The sequence below is a fragment of the Cyclopterus lumpus genome, chromosome 9 (assembly GCF_009769545.1).
Source record: "Cyclopterus lumpus isolate fCycLum1 chromosome 9, fCycLum1.pri, whole genome shotgun sequence".
In the NCBI taxonomy this organism is placed as follows: Eukaryota; Metazoa; Chordata; class Actinopteri; order Perciformes; family Cyclopteridae; genus Cyclopterus; species Cyclopterus lumpus.
Window position 1 is genome coordinate 20,139,187 of NC_046974.1, and position 22,059 is coordinate 20,161,245.

General features: G+C 45.2%; 1 protein-coding gene across 1 annotated transcript in view; it reads right to left on the reverse strand.

Moving 5' to 3' along the window:
* Window positions 1-244: 244 nt before the first annotated feature.
* Window positions 245-22,059, reverse strand: part of LOC117736598 (zinc finger SWIM domain-containing protein 6-like) — a 43,551-nt gene continuing 21,736 nt past the window's right edge. The window contains exons 2-14 of the mRNA XM_034542038.1: window positions 18,838-19,194; window positions 16,850-16,998; window positions 15,356-15,506; window positions 13,499-13,678; window positions 12,835-13,005; window positions 12,574-12,720; window positions 12,055-12,201; window positions 10,921-11,181; window positions 9,771-9,906; window positions 5,458-5,615; window positions 5,180-5,343; window positions 4,076-4,157; window positions 245-3,966 (exon numbers count right to left, since the gene is read on the reverse strand). Coding sequence (XP_034397929.1) covers window positions 3,101-3,966; window positions 4,076-4,157; window positions 5,180-5,343; window positions 5,458-5,615; window positions 9,771-9,906; window positions 10,921-11,181; window positions 12,055-12,201; window positions 12,574-12,720; window positions 12,835-13,005; window positions 13,499-13,678; window positions 15,356-15,506; window positions 16,850-16,998; window positions 18,838-19,194 — 2,969 coding nt within the window. The 3' untranslated portion in view covers window positions 245-3,100. The remainder of the gene's footprint in view (window positions 3,967-4,075; window positions 4,158-5,179; window positions 5,344-5,457; window positions 5,616-9,770; window positions 9,907-10,920; window positions 11,182-12,054; window positions 12,202-12,573; window positions 12,721-12,834; window positions 13,006-13,498; window positions 13,679-15,355; window positions 15,507-16,849; window positions 16,999-18,837; window positions 19,195-22,059) is intronic.

Genomic DNA, 22,059 nt, shown 5'->3' on the forward strand with positions numbered 1-22,059 from the left:
CCAACGCTCTCGCCTACAAGCTCACAGGCCGCTTCCCGTAACAATCCACAACACATTATCTGAGACAAAAGTGCACCTGCACCAAAAAGTTTTTACAAAAAAAACTGGTTTAGGATGCAAAACAAAAAGCAGCGGGAAGTAAATATACATTTCAAAAAACTAACTTTTATTAAAACAAAAAAAAAATCAAAAAAAATAATCAATTATTGACTCATTAACAAGATTATAAAACAGTGATTTAGTTACATAAATAAATTGATATCGGTGTATCAAATCTTAATTTCATAAGCATGTATACATGGGTCATTGTAATAAATAAAATGGGAGAGCAAAAGATTCCTACACAAACAAACGGAAAAAAAAAAAAGAAGAAAAAAAAACAGCTAGAAAGACTCAGAGGAAGTTGTTTCTGAAGAGAACAAGAGACACTGGACAATGTATTTTTTCACCAAACACACGTGAGGAATTGCTTTGTTAAAGCATGAGTTACACAGCCATTCGCTTACTAATTAAGGACACTAAAGCTGGGACCAAGGTGGGTCGTCTCTCACCTCTTAGAACGCGTTTGGTTGTTAGATAGATCTCCTGTTTGGTTACTTTAAAGCGTTAAGACAAGGCAAGAGAAAAGGCTGCTTTTATCTTTAATGAACACAAGATAGAAAAGAGATGCACAGAAGAAAAGAAAAAAAAAAAAAAAGGAGAAAAAATTAGACATAAAAAAGAAGGTAAAAAAAAAAGGCAAGTAATGATAGGACAGCTGAACATTGCAGAGGAGACACTGGAAATGCTGCGGTGAATGAAAGGGAGATCTGAGGAGACTTGTTTCTTTAATCTTAGCTAGATAGAACCTGTGCATAATTATCAATATGAGTCTTGTTGAGTTACACCAGTAACTGTGACAAGGGTTATATTAAAGCAACATGAGACAGACGTCAGCCAAGAGATGGCCTTAAATGCATGTAAGGCTGGACACATGATACATGATTTTTAACCAGATTCATCTCCAATTAGGTCCTGTATAAAGCACATTACAGTTTTTCCCCATAGGATCCTATGGAAAACTAGGCTAGTGCAACAGCTTACATGCATAATCAAGTCCTGTATTGTGTTTTCATACATGTATCGACCAACGGCCTGAAGTAGTCTACCTCCACCCTCTTTCTATGCTTTAGTCAGCAGGAATGAACAACAATGTCTTTCTCCGCCGTCACCAATCTGACTCAACCGGCATTTCATGACGGGATCCAGCGTCTCAAGTATGAACACGTGAGGCTTTGTGAGTCCAAAAAGCAAGGTCAGTCTAGTCCTTCTGATATGTTCTGTTTTCAACCAAAGACCAAAAAAAAAAGAAAAAAAGAAAAGAAAAGACAAGAGAGAAGGAGAGAGAGAGAGAGAGAGAGAGAGAGAGAGAGAGAGAGAGAGAGCAAACTACAGCGGCTTCAAGTATTTCACATTACATAGAATACTCTGTATAAATTAGTTAACATATACTTTCAGATCCTCCATATTCAGACATATACTATGGCATATATACAGAGTACAATAAATGCTCGCTCATGTCGTGTCACGTTTTTGTCTTTTTTTTTCCTGTAGTCAGTCGATCATTTGTTCCGCCTTTTTCCTGTGTAGAGAAATCCCTGAGAACGTTCTGGTTGACAATTACTGAAGGTTCCACACAATGAACTTTAACAGTAGAGAGTCTAATTTCTATGATTCACATGCACAGAGGGAAATGACACTAGCCTGGTCTGAAAAATACCGTACAATGGTGGCTGTTGGAGATGAGAGGGGACTGACACACTGACACACTTTTCAAGGTCTGTTAGAGCAGATTTTTGGGGGATGTAAGTACCGATGCCGGGGCAGTGATGTACAGCAGTGCCAAGCTCACAAACACTTGGCGGGAATCTGACGTGTCCTCGTGACCTTGGTCTCACGAGTGACTCTTCTGTTTCATGAAACCGGTCAGCTATCATACAGTAGATGGTGCATATCACGATAGCAAGAAAAGGAGAAAAAAAATAAAATAAAATAAAAAAAAGGGAGCAGGTTCAATACCGTGTCATGAGGTAGTCGTCTCCCTCTGGGTATCTACTTTAGTTAAGAATCACAGCTGTACTACGTTTCATGAATGGAACAATACGACTCATTATCTTTGTGTAACGTGCCATCGCTGTCGCGCCTGCGTACTGCCCTCTGTCTAAAACAGGTACTGGAGGTGGGGAGGATAACAACAATAACAACAACACAAGTTTGCTAAGAGCATTGTTGTGTGTAATGGAGCTAGTGCCTGGGACCCAGAGAAAACTAATGGCTGCTCAAGTGCTGCTGCTGCTGCTGCTACTGCTGTGTCTAAAGAAATGCTGATGGCGGCTTTCTGTCAGTGCTAACCCAAGCTGTGCCGAGCTGAGCCGAGCTAAGCTGTGCAGTGCTGCCCCGCGCCCACCGGTGAGGGCCTGGACAGAGGGAGGTGCTCTGTGTGGTTTAAAGCCTTAGTTTCTCTTTGAGGATGCCGAGACGTAGTTTTTTTGTTTCTTCTTCTTCTTCTTCTTCTTCCTCTTCCTCTTCTTACTCTTCTTCTTCTTCTTTTTTATGTTTTTTCATGAGCGCTATTGTAAAAGGGCTTCAGCCACTTGACAACATATAACTCAATATACACTGGAAAAGGGAGAACAAAAATAAAAAGATGCTTTAAATCATAAAAAATAAAAAGAACCAAACATTTTTAAAAAGCCATTTCACTTTTCATTTTCCTCTCGCACACATGTAGAGAAATACACACAACATTCACAACGTGACAAATTTCCTCTCTTCTGAAAAATAAAAACACTTCTGTACACATAGTAGTAATAATATTATTAATAATAATAATAGTAATAATGTTTATAACAATAACAACAGCAAGAACAATAATACCGCTTGTGGCTCTGTTGATTTTTTTGTCATCTTTTCCTTTCTCATTTTGCTTCATTCTACAAGTCACATCCCTCGTTTTACTTGTCTATTTATATGTCCAAAAGAAGTTCAAAAGGCAGACTCAAGTTAATAGAAAAGTACTAGAGTGAAGAGGGGGGCTTTCGGCGACCCCCCAGCCTCACCCTCAGCCAAACCTCTCCCTCACCAGCATCATTAGTTTCTTTTTGCCCTTGTAGATCTGTTTCAGGTTGTCTATGAACTGGGTGAACTGAATGTGTCCGTCGTGAGCCATCATGAATGTCTCCCGGGCCTTGCCCAGGAACTCTATGAACTCGCTGTAGTGGCGCGGGCTGATGTGTGTGAGCCGCGAGTGTGTGGTGTTGATGTATGCCCCGATGGTTGCGTCCAGCAGCTGCCTGAGCGGCGCCTTGTCCAGGGACATTAGCTTCCCAGAGTTCCTGCGACTGTGCAGCGCCGACACCATGCCCGGCGTGGTCAGCGTGCACCGCCGCAAAATGTCCGAAAGTACGGTGGCGCACTTCACGCTCTTGACCACCAGGGGGATGACGGCGGCTAGCTCGTTCTTCCCCAGCGAGTGGCTGAGCGCGCAGGCCCAGAGCACGTCGTTGATGGCCGGGTGCGTGTCCTGGTTGTAACTGAGGTTCAGGTGAGCCATGGCTAGCGTCGCCAGCTTGTACGCCCGCATCGGGTAACCGCGGTGCTCCATGTAGCGCGCGATAGTGAACAGCTGCGTGTAGCTCATCCCCGTCGCCGCCGCGTCCAGTACAATCTGGTAGGCTGTCTCGAAGGCAATGTGGTCCTTTTCACAGAGTGTAAGAGCAGAGAGGGCGCAGTTCTGGGGGTCCTTCATGGCACATTGCAGGGCGAGGGTGCGGGCGGATGAAGCCAGGTTCTCCTGCTGGTGGCAGTCCAGGTGGAGGCGGACGATGGTGCTGTTGGACATGACAGTGGTGGCCACGATACTGGTGGCTTCTGTGGGGGTGAAGAGGGTGAACCAGCTCTGCATGATGCTGTCCAGTGCGTACACACCTGGCAGACACAAACGGGACAGAGTGAGGAGAAGATTGGGAGACGGAGTGATTAGACCAAGCGCGTCTTGAATGAAAATAGACACGTACTAGTAGCCAGGCACACTTACCCACTTCAGTGGCACATGTGACTAACCAGCGCACCATCTCTCTCCTCCTCCAGTTCAACGTGGACAGGGTTATTCTCATCACCTGAGGAAGATGGAAAAGAAAGGAGGACTGACAGGTGAGCTGGAGAGGAAATACTTTAAACTTTAAACATCTACAGTATGGCTGGGCACAAATTGTGTTATATTTTCAACAATTATGAAACAGGGACTCGGTCTTTCCGTGGTTGACTTGTCGTCAGAGTTACTCAAACCTTCTTCCTGTTTCACTTCCCATTCGTATCTCTTAACTGGCGGAGGGACACAGCAGCTTTGAGGATGGCAAACCATCGAAGTAAATACATATATTATACGGAATACAGAGCAGCTTGGCAGCTTCCTACAGCACTACAGGCTTGCTTAACAGACGTCAAGGATTTTCTGCATACAATCCAAACAACAATAACAACAACAACAACCACTCTTTACAAAGTGCACAATCAAAATAAAGAATGACTTGAACCCTTTTTCCAACACTCTAGCTAAAGGGCACACAGAGCTGTATCTGTAATGGTATATGGTGGACATCTCATGGGAGCCTGGTGATCGCGCTGCATGTTTCGAATAAGGAAGCATAGCATTATATAACAGGAACAACTGCACCCTGTGGTGCAGATACAGTTCCCTTATGATGTTCCCACATTTCAAGACGATAACGCCAACCCACAACCTTTTACAATTTCATTAACACCAGAATAAAGTCCTTCCATGATCCCAACAGATCTCATCCTCAAAAGCTGTAAACTTATATATAAAAAAGGATTAAAAAAAAACTATAATTTTCTAGAAAATCAAAATGAGCTGTTTCTAAGAGCGACAACCTGGTAGGGACCTGGTTTGAGTAACATATCACTAACACACATACATAACTATGGGATGCCATGGAAGTTTGTTGGGTTATCCTTTGTCTCCAGACTCAAATGGTCATTCTGCTCAACTTTAAAATGAACACGGCCCGCTGTACACATTACAATTTCATACAATATGACGTAACAGCCTCCTAAAAAAGGTGCCAATGAATGTACAGCTGCCATCGTTTTGACAAACAGCGTGGGCGTGTTCCCGTACCTGCAGTCCCAGCTCCAGAGAGACTTTGAGAAGCGTGATGTCAGGCAGGCTGTCCATCAGAGTGGCGATCTTGAAAGCATCTTGTGCCAGTTTGAAGATGTGAGACGAGGAGTGAATGTTTTTCTGGATGGACTCCAGGACTGTCTCCAGCCTGCGACTGTCACCTAGAAGGGATTCGAACAGAAGGAGCTGTTCAGACGGTTGCTAATGCTATCCGAGAGCCTTCCCTAACTTCAGTGAGTTTGTTCCCGTTTGTGTGTGTGCGAATATCTCCGCACCTTTGGCAGCAGTGAGCATGGTGGAGGCCAGCTCACACTGCTGAGACTCTATGTGGCTCAGGGTGAACCAGCGCGGGTAGCGGTTGGGCACCACTGACACGATGTGGTGGGGTCGCGATAGGTCACCGGACGAGGCCGTCGACTCCAACACCGGCAACCTGACGGAGAGAGAGAGAGAGACAATTAGATCCACGTAAGGCTCATTTTTACATGTGCATTCAACAGAGCATTAAAAAGTATAGCGTTGGCAACAAGAAAGACAGTGTGGCAGAGAAATAGAGTGAATATTAATCAGAGAGACACCAAAGGTCCACCGAATCATCAAAATCCCTCTGAAATCAGACAGACAGAAATACTGTACAGACTTCATTATGATGGTCTGAAAGTGACTTCAAAATGAAAATGGCTTTAGTGATCACAGGGGGATTAGAGTTCGCTTATTCCTGCAATTTACTCCCAAGCCTACTATCTAATCGCCTAGAAACCAAGGTATAATTAGTATTTTCTTCACTCTAATTGGTCATAATGAAGTCAGGGCCGTGCAACACCTGCTAGTGGATGAAGGAGCTCCACTAGTCTCTCTCTCTCTCCGTCTCTCATTATAATAATACTGACTGGGCCAAGTCTTCGCCAGCACCACCACCATTACCACTGTGGCCGGCTCATCTCCTATTCTGCTTCACTTCTCTTCCCTCCACTCCCACCTCAGTTTCAAAGGTCTTCTTTCCTTCAGAAGACAGCGCAACCTGGCCTTCTCTCAGCCAATCACAAAGCTAATTGAGTCCATGGGGAAATTAAGGAATTCACCTTCCAGCCCTGTAAGGCTGGACACACATCAAACAAATACCGACACACATGAATGAAGAGTGCCAGCACACAGACCCCCACACACACACACACACACGCGCGCGCGCGCAGATAGGCTCAAACAGACACACACACACACGCCCTTTTTGAAAACACATCAAAGCAGCCCGGTAAAAGCAATGTGATGCTAAATGCCAGTTTCAATTTCAGAGCAAAGTGCATGTGATATTGTTGCCACCCGAGTGAAGGCAAGTGCGAAAACATCCTCTTCTTCACTCGCTTTTTGCCCGAGAGGGCACAAGCAGGGCATGTTGCTCAGAAAAAAAAGAGAGAGGGAAGGTAACAACAACCAGGTTGAGATGCGCGTGAGTGTAAACACTGACACTTGGTGTAAAACGGAGGGTTTTGGGTACCGTGGCAACAGCCGGGTTCATTCCACACACATCTAAAGAGCTGCTAAAAGCTTCCACCACACTAGGGCCTTCTGGAAGATTCCTGGTGTGTAGCAAAGCAAAAAAAAAAAAAAAAAAAAAAAAAAGTTCACTGGGTAAAGATGGAGGCCTCATCAACATTCCTGTCTTTGTTTGGTTTTCACCAGAGAGCCAGAGGCCTCCATTGGATCGGAGCTTGAGAGGCCTGGGTTGCTGAAAAATAACCTCCTCTAAATGTTGGGGAAGAAAATCCATACTGGGCTATTGTTCCATGAGAATATATATAAATAAAAGAAATCCTAATGGATCGCTCTGAAGCATTCAATCTAAGCACAAGTACAGTGCGTTGTGCTATGGGTGCATTGCCATTGAGGAAACTTGTAAACTACTGCAAAACTCAATGACAAGTGTGCTTAAAACATTAAATTAAACTTCTTCACAGCACTGCCATGCCTGGGTATTATCAAGGCTATATAAAACACTAACAGTGAGCTGGAAGAGGAAATCGAGGGCAGCTCTGATGTCAGAAATATTCAAAAGGTGACGATGTAGAGGGAGTCTGAAGGGGGACCGTGGAAGTAAAGGGAGGAAGAAAGAAGACGTTGATAAAAAGCAGCCGAGCCAGATTTGAACCTAAATCCTGAGGCCCTCGGGGAGCTCTGGTCAGCATCACCACGACTACTGACCTCTCTACCTCACGCTCCTTTCCCCCTCTGAATGTAAACACGCTTCATTTCTACAATCCATCCAGCCCCCATCTATCAGCGAAGTGTGACATCCGCTGGAAGACCTCCACTCTTTACACAAACCCAAAGTTGAAACACCTTCCATAAGGCCTGACAGCAGGGATCAAGTCCCGCGTGACCCAAAACGTAGCCCCTCATTTCGGTTCACCCTTCACAAGTGCCTCGAAGGCTCGAGATGACGTCTGCTTTGGGAGAAGCATTTTTTTTTCGACATAGTAGTATCACTAGTGTCATTATCATCACAGTATGTATCCAAGTTCAGTACTTAGGGAAACATTTGAGACACTTGAGGTGCTCGAGTGTTTCTACTTTTTGCTACAACTGCATTTTATAGAACTCTACTCCATTTCAGAGAGAAACTATAGTAGATTTGTTTTAACCATTTCATCTATTTACTTTTCAGATAAGGGTTCTATATATAGAGCAAGAATATGTGTTGCATTTAGCTTCACCTCAACCAGATGCTGTTTACATGTTAAGCGTCAGTTCAGATATGATATTGATTGAACATTTGAATGCAGGACTTATATTTGTAATGGGGTATTTTTTTCTGGGTGGTATGGCTACTTTAACTTTGGGAAATAATTAGAATATGGCATTCACCACTTGAGGCCATATTTGAACAACTACGGACTCCCTGCATCTAAATTTGAACTCTTGAAGTGCTGAAAATATTCAAGAAGTATTGTACATTCAGGGGGGTATCAGACTGTGTAGAGCTACACAGGTTGGCCTAACATTAAAAAAAGCTGCTTCTGGGCAGAGTGTGAACCAGTAGGCAGCTCCTCTCTTTTTGTGTTGGCCACTCACACCAAGCCATCTCACAGCATATGCTGCTCTCACACGCTTTAATTAACTACGTGCACAAACACACACACACACACACTTCAAAATACTGGATATGCATTTGTGTATAGAGGCGGTCAGACTTCCTCGCATTAAAAAAAGAAGTAAAAAAAAGAAAAGCTGGGTTGAAAGCAACTGCGAAAGAGATGACAAATAGAGTGTGTGTGTGTGTGTGTGTGTGTAAATGAGCGAGGGAGACTTTCTCTCGCTCTCCTTGTATCAATGATAGTGTTATAATGGGTCCATTAAAATAGCCCTGGTTCCTTTACCTCCTCCTCTATATTTAACTGTCCGCCGTCCCGTGGGAGCGGGGAGGTATATGCTATCATATTACACTACGCTACATTACACACATTCATTATGTGCTGAGTAGAAACCCCTGGCTCCCAGGAGCACCCATAAGTGGCCATATTATTCTAAATCGCCGGTTTCACACCACAGGAGTGAGGATGGAGGAGACGAGGGTAGGAAACGGGGAAGGTGAAGTGTGTTAGCGAGGCAGTGAGGGGAATGGCTGACTCAGGGAAAAGCGGTTTGGGACTCGGGTTGAGAGGCAAAGAGGGGGGGGGGGGACACCGAGCGGTTGGACGCGCAACCTTGAAACCACACAACAACCGTGTTGTTTGGGATTATTTCAACTCCTGACGCCTCCTAACTGGTTAAGTGGCAGAAAGTGTGAATTATGTGTTTGTGGTGCCTTTGTTCCACATTTGTGACACACAATGGTACGAGCCAGAAAAAACCCCCGCACTTATCATTCATTCACTAATCATTTGCCAGTTTCTCACCGATGGACTCTGAGAAGCTTTGTAGAAACACAACAAACATCTTTCCCACACTGCCCTCTCCCTGTTGGCCCTGTGTGTGTGTGTGTGTGTGTGTGTCCTCCTCATTACAGCCACACTAATTACACTCTCATTAATGTAATTAATATTCACTGATCCAGCTCCCACTAGTCACAACATCAAAACACAGCAGCGCAGACTGATTAACACGCATACACATGTACACATTGTCCACAGATGAATACAAACAGCTTAATATCGAGAGATCACATGGAAAATGCAGACCCACAAACGGGGCAGACCCCCAACTAAACACGTGTAAAGACAAAGACCAAATTGGTCTGTATTTTCTGATAATAACCACGATTTCTTTTTTTAAGCTAGTTACTTTAGTCACAATATGTAATAATAAGTTTCAGAGTTGGAATCTGGACAAATCTGAATGTGATCCTCCAGTTTCAGGTGGTTAAAAGTCAGATGATTACATTCAATTTCTGATTTTAGTCTTTGCTTTACAAGTTTAAGAGTGTTCCGTAGTCAAGCCCAAAACCTGAAGATCAGCATTTAAATCATCACATAAAAAAATCAATAAAATGTGATGTAAAATGATATGAGACGACGACTGCATCACACACACACACAAGCACACACCCAAGCACACACACCCACACACACACACACACACACTTAGGACTTACCGCATGGCTCTCAGTGCAATTTTGTACGCCAGTTCAGCGTCATGAGGTAGGAGAGAGGTGAAGAGATAGCGAGCGAAGGTGTGCATGGGAACACTCTCTCTGTGGACGATCTCGCCAAGGCCAGAGTACGGACCAGCTGCTCCAAAACGAAAGAAAAGACACAAAGGAGGGGGGTTGTGAACAAAAGAGGTGGAAGAAATTCTCCTCAGGTCAATTCATTTTGTGCTGTAGTATTAAGGTTTAAGGTATACAGTAAAACAGACAGAGGACAAGTGAATATTTACGTTGTCGTGTATCGAGTTGTGTTTTTTCCATCGCACACCGAGAAGTCACTTATCCCTCGCAGCCAGGAAGCGGCTTTAAGACAAACTGTGACGTCAAAAAAACCATATGGTCCTGTGTGTGCTGACTGCGTCTCCCCCCCCATCTCTTCCTGCACTTCTACTCGTCTCTGGTGGGTTATTTTAAACCCCAACAGGCTCCTAAGCCACAGACCACATCACACAGTGGTGCGGCTGCAGCCTCCAGGGGCCCGCAGAGGCCTCAGAGCCTGGTGCTCTATTAGCGACGGAGCCAGAGGTGGGTGGTCACGCCGGGGCTGAGGCAGGGCTGGGGTTTGGGTTTGGAGTCCTCCTCCTCCTCCTCCTCCTCCTCCTCCTCCTCCTCCCTTTCCCATAACCAAACCTCACCCCAGTCCTGTAAATGTACACACACAGCAGTGTGTACATTTACAGGGCTGGGGTTGGGTCTGGAGTCCTCCTCCTCCTCCTCCTCCTCCTCCTCCTCCTCCCATTCCCATAACCAAACCTCACCCCAGTCCTGTAAATGTACACACTGCTGTGTGTGCACGCATGTGTGTGCTGACACAATACCCCTGGTGTTACTGTGTAAAGAGCTCATTTTGGTCTGGCCCAGGGCAGCTCAGCCTCTATTTGCACCACAAAATGAAAGGATAATAAATAGTGAGACAGAGTCCAATGTGTTTTTTCCTGTTTTAGCAAGAATGTGTCGACCCCAGCGTGTGGGAGGGAGAGAAAAGAAAGACAGAGGAGTGGTGTCTATGTGTGTCTGTATGTGCGGAGACTGCTGAGAGATGTAAATGAAATAAAAGGGACAGTAAGGGTGCAATATCATCTGTTAGATCCCTCACCCTCAAGCAGAAAGACGGCCTGTTTACGGAAGATTTTGACCAGTGAGTCGTCCAGCTCCACTTCCTGCAGCTTGGCCAATAGCTGCTCTTCATTGCGACACACCTTCTCTTGAGCATACAGCCCGTCAGGCATCACCCGCTGCTGGCCCAAGCCCATCAGAGCCGTCTCCACCGCCAGCGCCACGTATGATTCGCCGTCCCCCAACAATCGCTGCACGGGCATTCGCTGGAGCTCTGCTCGGCTTACGACACTTGAGCAGTCTGTGGAGAAGAGAGAGGAAAGTCTTTTAGCTGAAAACAGGGTCGGCATAAAGTGCCCGTAAATGTCTGCGTTATTCTCTGAGGTTTTGGACACTGGCTGAGTCTGTCCCATATGGAAAACCACTGTGTCAGTCACATAGCAGAGGTTTGAACCCAGCGACCATCCAAAATAAAGACCAATGCCTCAAGAGCATTCCTCTGTTCAATTCTCTACCTCAGAGGAGAGGGCTATTTCTGTGAGTCGGGGAGACAACGAAGGACAGAGTGATTGTGGAGCGTAGGAGAGGAGAATAAAAAAATATAAATACATAAGAGACGGCATGATAAGAAAAAGAGACTAAAAGGTGAATGTGCACTTAAACTATGCTTTCATTTGCATTGTAATGCAAGTAGAAAGATATAAAAGACCTGAAAAATACGTCTTATTATGCAGCTACATAAGACTAAAAAATACTCAACTGTAGTCAACAGGGATGTGAGTATAAATCTTGCATTTGAAAAATAAATCCCTGTGAATAATATACAGCACGTTGAAAAATTTAAATTTGATAAACATCTGTGTGTAAATATACAAATGTTCATGTACTCGTTCAGGATGATAGCCCCGCTCATTTGGTATAACGCGATCCTTTAAGTATTGCTTTCCGTGGATCGGTTAAGGATGCCCTTGTGTACAGTATGTTATTATACAGCACAAGTCATATACATCATATACAAATCATACAGTACAAGCATGTGGTAATAAGGACGCACAGACGACTGTGTTGGCGCAGAACGTATTGTTCATTGTGCTGCCATAAAAGCAGGGCAATATTCGAGTACGTGTGTAAATGTGTTTCATTCAGCCTGCCAGTGACTGGAAGTCATCAGCACCTGAGAGGTCTAAGCAGGTGTTGGAGCCCTCCTCTCCCCCTCGTCCCGACTCTGTCAGGGTGCTGAACAGGGTACCGACGGGATCCAGGGGGTGTCCCACCCAGCCCTCCATGTTGGTGATGGAGGTATGGCCTTTATGGAGCAACTCTGAGACAAGACAGAGCAGATAAAGACACCGTTAACCAAAGACAAAACCATCATGTATCAGTATCCTTCACAGAACAGAACAATTGAAAGAAACACTATAAAATAACCAGACCTATATCAAATTGAATGATGAGGACAGTAAATGAAAAAAGGAACGGAAAGAGGTGACACCATTTTTTCCCTTTGCTACTGGCTATTATTTACTCCATCTTCCACAAATTGATGACTGTCTTCTATATTTATATTCCCCTTTTTGCATTATAGGGTATTAGTGTATGTATTAGACGGATGAGTGTTAGACGGTGGTGTTTGTATGCACAAAAAGAAAAGTGAGAATGTTTGGTTGAATAAAAACAATTAAACTAGCTTCACCTTTCTTGTGTCGGCGGAAGTGCTCCAGTTGCCTCTGCTGCTGCCGCCGTAATGTGTTCACTACGGCGATGGCCAGTCGGAGGGCTTCTCTCGGGTACCCGTGCGAGCGCAGGGCGTCCACCCTGGCACAGGCCGTTGGGACGTGTTCTGGGAGAGAGACAAAGTTTAACTCAAAAATATTCTCCTGCTGGCTCCTGCACGCACATTAACGAGTCATTCGACACGTGCGCTCAACATTCACCTGCATGCACATCGACTCACCGTGCCACAAGGGCCAGCCGCGCGTGTCAAAAAGGGAGCCCTCCTGGTTGTCATGGTAACAGTAGTTGGCATAGAGGTCACTGGCAATAATGTGCTGGAGGTGTCGGTCCTGCCAGTGCAGATCACAGGCCTCAATAGCCCGTGTGAACACAGTCCTGTGGGGGCGCATCTCTGCAGCAGGAGGGGGAGGAGGAGGAGAAGTCAGGAGGAAGTGTGAGAAGATGGCCCAAGCATGGTCGTTTTGTTGCTTTTTATCCTTGAAAGCCCAAGCATTTTAACATCCATTCATAATACGTTCTTTTTGACATTAGCATAATTACATTCCCATCAATGACAAGATTGGCACTTTAAAGATTACATTGTAGTTGATCATCTGGGGCGTTACAACATTTCGAGAGAGGCTGTTTTCTGCTCAACTGCACGAAAGCTTCGACAGTGAACGGGCTGCATGGAAGAAAAAAATTCCCCTCCAACAGGTTGATCGGGTTTAGTGAAGCAAAAGAAAAACCAATACGTTCATCCCAAGCGGGATGTTTGTGATGAACGGCGATGTTCCACTTCTGATGTTTACAGACGCTACAAGCGATGCAGCACCTCTCCCCCTGAGATACGTTACAAAGTAAATATGTTGTTGACAGACATACAAAACTTGTCAATCTCTGACCTTGGTTGCCATGGGCACCCTGAGGCAGTGAGTGGGTGAGGTTGGGCAGCTCGTTGCCGTGGTTACCGTCCTCCCAGGGGCAGACGTCCACGCTGTTCCACCTGCGCAGCTGGCGCAGCCATGAGGACTTCTGCTCCGCTTTGCAGTGGGGGTTCAGTACGATGCACATCCACAGGGCACCTGGACACACACACCAACGGAAACACGCACACACTTTAGTCAGCTGCACTACTTCCCAGTGTGTGACAGTGACGTCAGCAATAAGTCATACAATGCAGACAGGTGTGCTTTTTGAGGTTTAAAAAAAATATTATATCCTAAATACATGCAGAACGCTGGAGGCAGTTTTTCAAAGATGTGCAGCATTCATAACATTGTTTCTTTTTCTTTCGGTGCACATTTTGTATGCTGCCGCCATCTTGCACTGGAATACAAAAGTCTGTGAAAACAGAGAACTTAACTAGTCCCGAGGCAGCGCTGACTGCACACACAACATTTTGGAGTAAATTGGAACAAACAGAATATGAAAAGTGGCTATGTCTCTGGGGATGCAAGAACATTCAGGGATTTTACTCAAGACTGCTGGAGATATGTACACTCTACAGTGTGTGTGTGTGTGTGTGTGTGTGTGTGTGTGTGTGTGTGTGTGTGTGTGTGGGGGGGGGGGTGTGTGTGTGTGTGTGTGTGGGGGGGGGGGGGGTGTTGTGATGTACGCAAGTGTGCAGAGTTTGGGGGGCAAGGACGAAGACAAGGACAGAGACAGAACACAGAGAGAAAAAGAATACAAAAGAACAGAGGAAGAGCAGAAAATAAAGGGAAGTAGAAAATGAAATGGGAGCGGTGATGATTTGGACGAGGAGACATGGGTGAGGACAAGTGAATGAGGCCTGGCTTTGTGTCTGGTGGAGAGCAGTAGCTGCTGCTCAAAGAGGAGAAAGACAAAAGAGGGGGAGAGGGAGAGGGAGAGGGAGAGGGAGAGGGAGAGCGGCGCCGAGAGGCAGCATTCACCACACATCAGGGGGAGTGATAAGGACTTGGGAAGAAGGGTTTGAAGTGTGGACTTCAAAGAGACTGTACACACACACACACACACACACACACACACACACTTCCAAAAATACGTGGGATTGAAACAGATGAGATCACTGCGCTGTCCTCACAAAGTGCAGAACAAGACCAAAGGGAGGGAAAGGAACATCATCATCATCAACAGCAGCAGCTATAGCAGAAGCAGCAACATCAACCCAGACATTAGAGGGAAACGACAAAGACGGGAGACAAACACAACTGCCGTCCCGGTGACGGGCGTTGTTGGGGTGGTTTTTTTCTTCTTCTTCCCGCGAGGAAGTGTTTCGCTGTAGGTGCAGCACATCTGTCAGAAGGACTGCACTCTAATATCAAGCCAAAACGATGGCGTGGTGAGCAGCGCTCTGTCACATCAACTGAATGTGTAATGTGAAGTGTTTCAAAACATTACGGAGGTCATAATATTCATGGTTTTGATGAGGCGCGATGTGCTGCAATAAACGGCTTGTAATTCACAGAGACACTCTTGCTGAGCTGCTAAAGCTGCATTCGCAGTGCGAGGGAGAGACTGGGCTGTCAGTGTGTTTGTGTTTGAGTGTGTCTATGTGGGCTGTCTTAGACACAAAGGACAAATAAACAAACACGGGAAGGGGGGCGGAAAGAAAAAGTATGAGAGCGTATGTGTGTGCCTTTGTCTCAATGTCTGGGTTCGATCCCCCACTTTCTAAATCTGTCCGTGTCTGTGCATACTGGGAAAGAGGTGTCTGTGTGCACATTTGTAGGACAACCATTGTGTGTGTGTGCATGTGTGTGTGTTTTCCCCCCCCTCACCTAGTTCGTCCCAGAGCTGTCTATACTTGTCGGTCATGGTGGTGCCCTGCTGTCTCCACAGCGCCAGCCGAGGGTCGGCCATGAACTGTTCTGTGATCAGTGTTAACATCCTCGCTCCATTGGAGTCACGCATCTTCAGCATCTCCCTCACCTGCAGGAGGAGAGAAGGAGGAGACAGGAATGACGGTTAGGTACAAACCCGCGAACACACCCCCACACACACACACCCCCACACACACAAACACAGAAAGCGCTCACACAACTTTAGGGACATACACGACTATGTCGGACGACACACCAAATAATTGACAGAGACACAAAATGTAGTAGATATTTCCTAGATATTTGTTAACAATTCAACATTAGTTTCTTTTTGTATAGCATAGTATATAATGTATATCGGACCACCTGGGTGGTGAGCTAGTGCAAACAATTGTCTTTACAGGGATGAATGGTTATATGCATACACATTAGAAGACTGCTTTCTCCCTCTCAGGTGCATAACCAGCAGCGTACTTTTCTCTTCACGTTCTCGAACTGGGAGATTTTCTGAGCGGTCCTAATCGCAACAGGGACTTGTTTGTTGTAAACTACGGTGGATAGCATCTTCCAGCTGCAGGAAAAACACAGCCACTCTTTGGTTGCGTTGGGGATATAAAATCAAGGAAAACAATGTTTAAAACTGCTGTGCCACTCTTTTAACTTCGGGGTGCTCTAAAAAAAAAAAATGTAAAAGCAGTAAAAAAAACAACTAAAACAGTGATTCTGAACTGTACTTCCTGGTAGAAGTTGTATGTGTTTCGTGTCTCCGCGGTCAGAGGAGTGGCAGCATTTTATTTAGCAATCGCACAGCAGGAAAAAGACACCGGAGCACATAAGCAGTAGGTATGCGTTTAGCATTTGAGGGCCGCTCGCTGTACGTGCCAATGTGTGACGTGGGTGTGCGAGTGGACAAGCGCATGTGTGTCCGTCGGTGGGCGTGTGAGCTGAAAAGGGCATCAGCGAGCACGAAGCCGAGAGACGGGCAGGGTGGACGATAATGGCCTTGGCTTGCAGTCTTTACATAGCGCAGAACATTAATGCCGGCCTCACTCTGCCACTGTCATACACAGACATCTCTCATGTTATCGTTTCATCGCGGCTACAGAGTAGTACAAAGAGCTAGCTTTTACTCTTTCACTCTCTTTATGTTACACTCCCTTCTGCAGTTAGCTCTGGCTAAGAGACAGCCGGCCTTTTAATGTACGTGCCAATATATGCAAGTTGTTTTGTCTGGAATTACTTTGATCAGAGAAGGCCTCCTTTTCACGAGGGAATAGAAGAGAAGTGCACTAAAGAGACGGACAACATATTTATCAGCAGGATGCAGGGGGGGAGACGGGAGCACCTAAAGGGAGGGAGGTGAGCGGCGTGTCCTGCGGGCCGGTATGTGATGCATGTGTGTGTGTGTGTAGGTGTTGTTATTCTTCTGTATGCGGGTCAATGAATGCTGACCTTGCTGAAGAGCAGGTTGAGTTGCTTTCCCGAGCCGTGGTACCCTCCCTGCGACAGGAAGAGCTTGACCTGCTCCTGGACCTGCTCCTCATCCAGATGCCAGCAGTTCTCATCGTCCACGCTGGCTCCTGCTGTGGGGTCCGGGGCCCCTGCACACACACACAGAAACATACACGTCTATTGCACCACTGTATTCCTGGTAGAGAATGATGTGTCATTATTATAGGCTTGTGTGCAGTCTATTATACAGATGCAAAAGTCATGTTCAAATTCACTTCACTTAAAAGGGGTTGCGTATAATTACGTCCAGCTTCAACCGTGTATAATTAACTCTTACCTGAACAAAAAGACTAACCCGTAACCCTTAAAGGGGGAAGAAGAAGAAGTTATCCTCACTTCAGAGCATTTAACTCTTTTTTTTTTCCACCCGTGAGAACTTATTTGTGTCCTCAGGCGCTCGATACAAGAACACGTGCAAATATACGGCCACTGTTGAGGACAAAGTGATATACAAAGGAGGACCATAACAACTAATCCATTAGTCGGTCAACAGATATTTAACTGGCCACTCAAACAATGAATCAATTATCGGATAAAACATCTTTTGATTTGATTCCAGCTCTTAAAAAGTGATGATGATTTTCTTCATCGTACGTGGTGGTAAACTGAATAGCGTCAGACAAAGCAAGCAGCGAGAATACAGGAAATAGTGAATTTAATATTTTATTTTGATGTGCAAATACCATGCAATGCCATACCGCGTTCACAAATCATATTTGTGTTTTTCAGAATTTAGTACACAATTCTACACTGTGGCAATGCAGGTGGGATACATTTTAGAAAACAAAAAACAGCAAAGCCTCTCAGTCAATTTGTCAAGACTCTCAAAACCAAATGGGCTGCAATCGTAATTTAACATCAATATCATTAATGCGGCACACTCTCATGTGGTCTGCCTTTCTCCATTAGTACTATCCTCCCATAGCATCCAAGATGTTGTTTCATCAAAGCAGCCCAGAGCGAAACTAAACAAATGACCCTTTACTCGTCATGGAAAGTAATATCGTGACGTCCCTTCAAACATTTAAAGTGAACCGCGGACACGTTGTGCTGCCGTTTTAACAATTCAGCAACATTAATTTTGTTATACCACAATAGTTTCTTACTGCAATACCTCAAAACTACTGTTATGTTGTTTCCTAGAATGACAAATAAATGATAAAAAGGACCGCAATTCTGAAAGAAAAAAAAAAAGACGATGGAATAATTCTTTGAGATACTTTCACCCAAATGATTCGTTTGAGTTTTACAGGATTATTGACGTGAGGGCAACAAATCAATAGGCTATCAACTTTAAAAAAAAAAAATTAAAAAAAACTCTTTGTCACAACACTTGTGTGATGAAGATCTCTCTCATTCTCTGGGTTGCTCATTTATTTCTGTCCACCATTCCCAGATAGTTTCTATCTCTACTTTCCACCTCGCTTCTTTTTTGAACTACTTCCCCCAAACCTTTTCCCAGCATGCCTGGGAAAAAGATCCCCCAGAATTTCCGTTCCTCTTTTCCTTCTTCTTTACTTCCGAGATATGAACCAGTTTGACATTAAAACACACCTTTTCATGCTTTCTTTCTCCCTGTGTTGTTTGCCCCTCAGTCTTCTCCCTTGTTTATTAGGATAAGCAGCAACTACAGTATCGATAACAAGAGATATGCACATTTCTTTGTCTCTCTGCCAACCTCTTCGTCTCTGTTTCTGTATCGTTCTCCCACTCTCAGAGGTAAATAACAGGTCTATAGTGTTGATTAGCAGCACGCAGTCTCTCCTTTACTGTCTGGATCTCACTAATGAGTAACATTGATCCTGCCACGCTTTACCCTCATCGGGGAGTCAATACACGCCTGTATGTAGGAGGCAGGAAAACACACTCACACACACCTGCATGATCACAAACATGTCACACACACACACACACACACGTTTCCTCACCGTGGACCTGGTTGATCTCGGAGTTCTGCGACAGGATCTCGTCGGCTAGTTTCTGCGCGGTAGGCAACACTTCGGTGTGGTGTACTGAAATCAGATACTGGACGAACTTCTGCAGCTGGTCTCTGCTCATCTGGAACAGGGTTTCCGAGATGGGCAGGTGCAGTTTGACCTGCTCGGGCTTCCGTACTCTGTAAAGCGACAGCGCAACTACATGGGCGCAGTAGAAGATGTCTTTGTTGCCGCAGGTGCAAGTTACCGCCGTGATCTTGCAGCGGTCGAAGCTGACGCTGACGCTGCAAACGAGCTCCGGGGTCGAGGGTGTGGCGGGGTCCGTCACTGTGCCGCTGAGATGGAAACCTGAAAAGGCGACAGGGAAAGTTAGTTTTCAACAAAAGATCTTTTTGAATAAATGTATAATGTATGTAGAGGTATCCCCCACTCCCCTCCTTCAGTCTTTACTTTAGTCCGTCAACTAATTCAACCTTAATTAAGGAAATGTTTTGATGACAGAAATGCCAAAGGTTCTTTATCTAATATGATTGTTAATTGAACATCTGGGCGCTGTGAATTTGACGAGAATATAATCCTCAAATCAATCCTTAACGAAAATAATCGTTGGATACTTAATTCCTTTGTTTTACTCATTTAGCAATGTACACATACCGCCATTTTTAGTCATTAAGTTTTCAAGCAACTTTGATGATACTACAAGATCTGAGGTTCAGGTTGAACCTCTGATCTTGTAGTATCAATCACCATTAAGTAAGGCAGAGATAAGATCAGGCATCCATCGTCTCCAAAGGAGAAATAGGATTGATCAACTCATTGAATGTGCCCTCTAGTAAACGACATTAGTAAATAAATCTCTTTAGGAATGAATGCACATTAGGACGAACCAGAATTAGTTGGCCAGTCACCTGCCAAAAGGCCTCATGTTCTCTGATCATGAGAGCATAATCGGGACCAGCTGCAGACCGCGCGACCCTGACAGTAAATGAGCCGGACTGATATCTAGATGCAGGAACTCAAATCGGGGGGATCTACTGCAAGAGGAACCGAGAAATAGACGAGGAAGTGAGCAGTGAGCGCGGCTGTTACAGTATGAATTATAAAGCCTCTTGTTTGAATATAATGTTTGATCTTATCCTGACTGCGCTATCCGGAGGCGCGGCTAGTCATTATGCGAGGATGAATATGAATGAGTAGGGCGGGGTCCCCGGCAGTGGCCTAAAACACACACGCGTGAGCATATGAAAGAGGAACCACATCTACGCACACACTGAGCCGCTGCGAGAGATCATGCATTTATTAATAATGGGAGTGGTTAGGACAGACAGATATCAGCTTATGAATGCATTAATGTGAGCAGGAGAGATCACTGGAATGCATGCGCACAAGGCAAAGACATACATCTCTTAAATACGTTTATCAAAGGGCTGAGCGCACGCATCGCTGCGGTATCAAGCACGTACTAACGCATGTATCAAAGCGTCTTCTGGGCCTCTGAATTAGGAAAGGAGGGGAGGGGCAGGAGTTGAATATTTCATAGGACAGAGATGGAGAAGGGGTGAGGGGTACACAAGCAAGATGAACGGAGGAAAGGTCAAACCTCGATGGTTAAGGGGTGCACTAAGAATGCAGGCAAATAGGAGGATAAAAGAGAGAAGGAAGTAAACAGGGTCACAACCCTATAGTATGAATATAAAACATAAAACAAGCCGGTAATAGTGGCCTCGTATTTCGGTTCGGCTGACACCATTAGCATGGATGCTGTAATCCAGCACCATTTGCAAAGAGCATCACAGCAGAAATAGCAATGTTTTGTCATTGTATTGCAGAACTAAGACGTGTTGGCGGGTGCACAACGGTGCACAACTGCAGAACATCGCCACGGAGATATGTTTTTTTCCCATTCTGAAAGCCAGCTGGCAGGGGAAGCACATGTTCGTTAACAATGTACACAAAAGATGGGTGTGGATCCAATATGGCCGCCAGTTACATCTGCAGTGATCAAAGCCTATATGTGTACAGCTGTGAGAGACAGACAGACAGACAGACAGACAGACGTACTTAGTCACTCTTAAATTAGACAAAAAAGGTTTACATGGTGCAGCTTCTTGTAGAATGAAGGGCTAACCTATTAAGCTGTATAACAACTTACAAATGAGCAATAGGTTGTAATACTTGCCGATACATTTAGTGTGTGTGTGTGTGTGTGTGTGTGTGTGAGTGTGTGTGTGTGTGTGTCACAAGCTTATGTTTCAAGAGTGGCCTCTGGTCCAGAGAGGGGAGAGAAAAAGAGAACATCAAAAACATGTGGGGCTGAGAGAGCTCAAAGAAAAATCAACCTCTGATACAAACACACACTCTCTCCGCAACACACGCACACGCATGTCGTAAAAGCAGCAGCAGTTTCTTTTGAACATTTTTTTTTTTTCTTTTTCCCCATCAGGAAAGTTAACAGTGATACAAAAAAAATTGATAAAGAATCCAAAACACATGGAGTATGAAAAACTACACAGGGATAAAAGACGTATCCTGGTTGGAAAACTTGTCTGTGTTCCCCTTCGCTTTAATAGACACTCTCACTCTCTCCACTTCCAAGCCCTTTTCATGCGTCCCTCCCTCCATCCGCATTCCCACAGCTCTTTCTCTCTCGCTCTCTGACAGATGGGTAGGTAATGAGTTTCGCCTTTCCCCGTCCAATCGTCTGGGCACCAAAAACTGGCCCCCCACGCCAAAAATGCCCTTTTAATTTAGCCAAGCACGGAGTACAGGGCTATTACTGTTTAGGTACACACTCACACACGCGTTCACACACACACACACACACACACACACACGTTCACACACACACACACACACACCTTCAATGTCTCATGTGCTAGCTATTAAAGAACCTGGTTCCACCCTCACCCAGCTCCCCTCCCCGAGTGGTGCTCAGGGCTCTTTTCTGTGCATGTTCAAGAGGCCAGGGTTGGCTTTCAAAGTAACCATGGCGGCCATTTTTAGAACAAGGCCTCTGTGAGGTTGCCCTAGAAACCCCTTGTGACCGCCCCGGTGAAATCACACTTGGCCCGAGGAGCCGTGTAAAGGCAGCAAGAACAGTGTGTGAAAGAGTGAGGGAGAATTAGCGTATGTATATATATGTTCAAAACCCACAAAGGCCTGCAGACCACCCACACTTTTCGGGGTGGGGGGGGGACGACGATACACCCACAT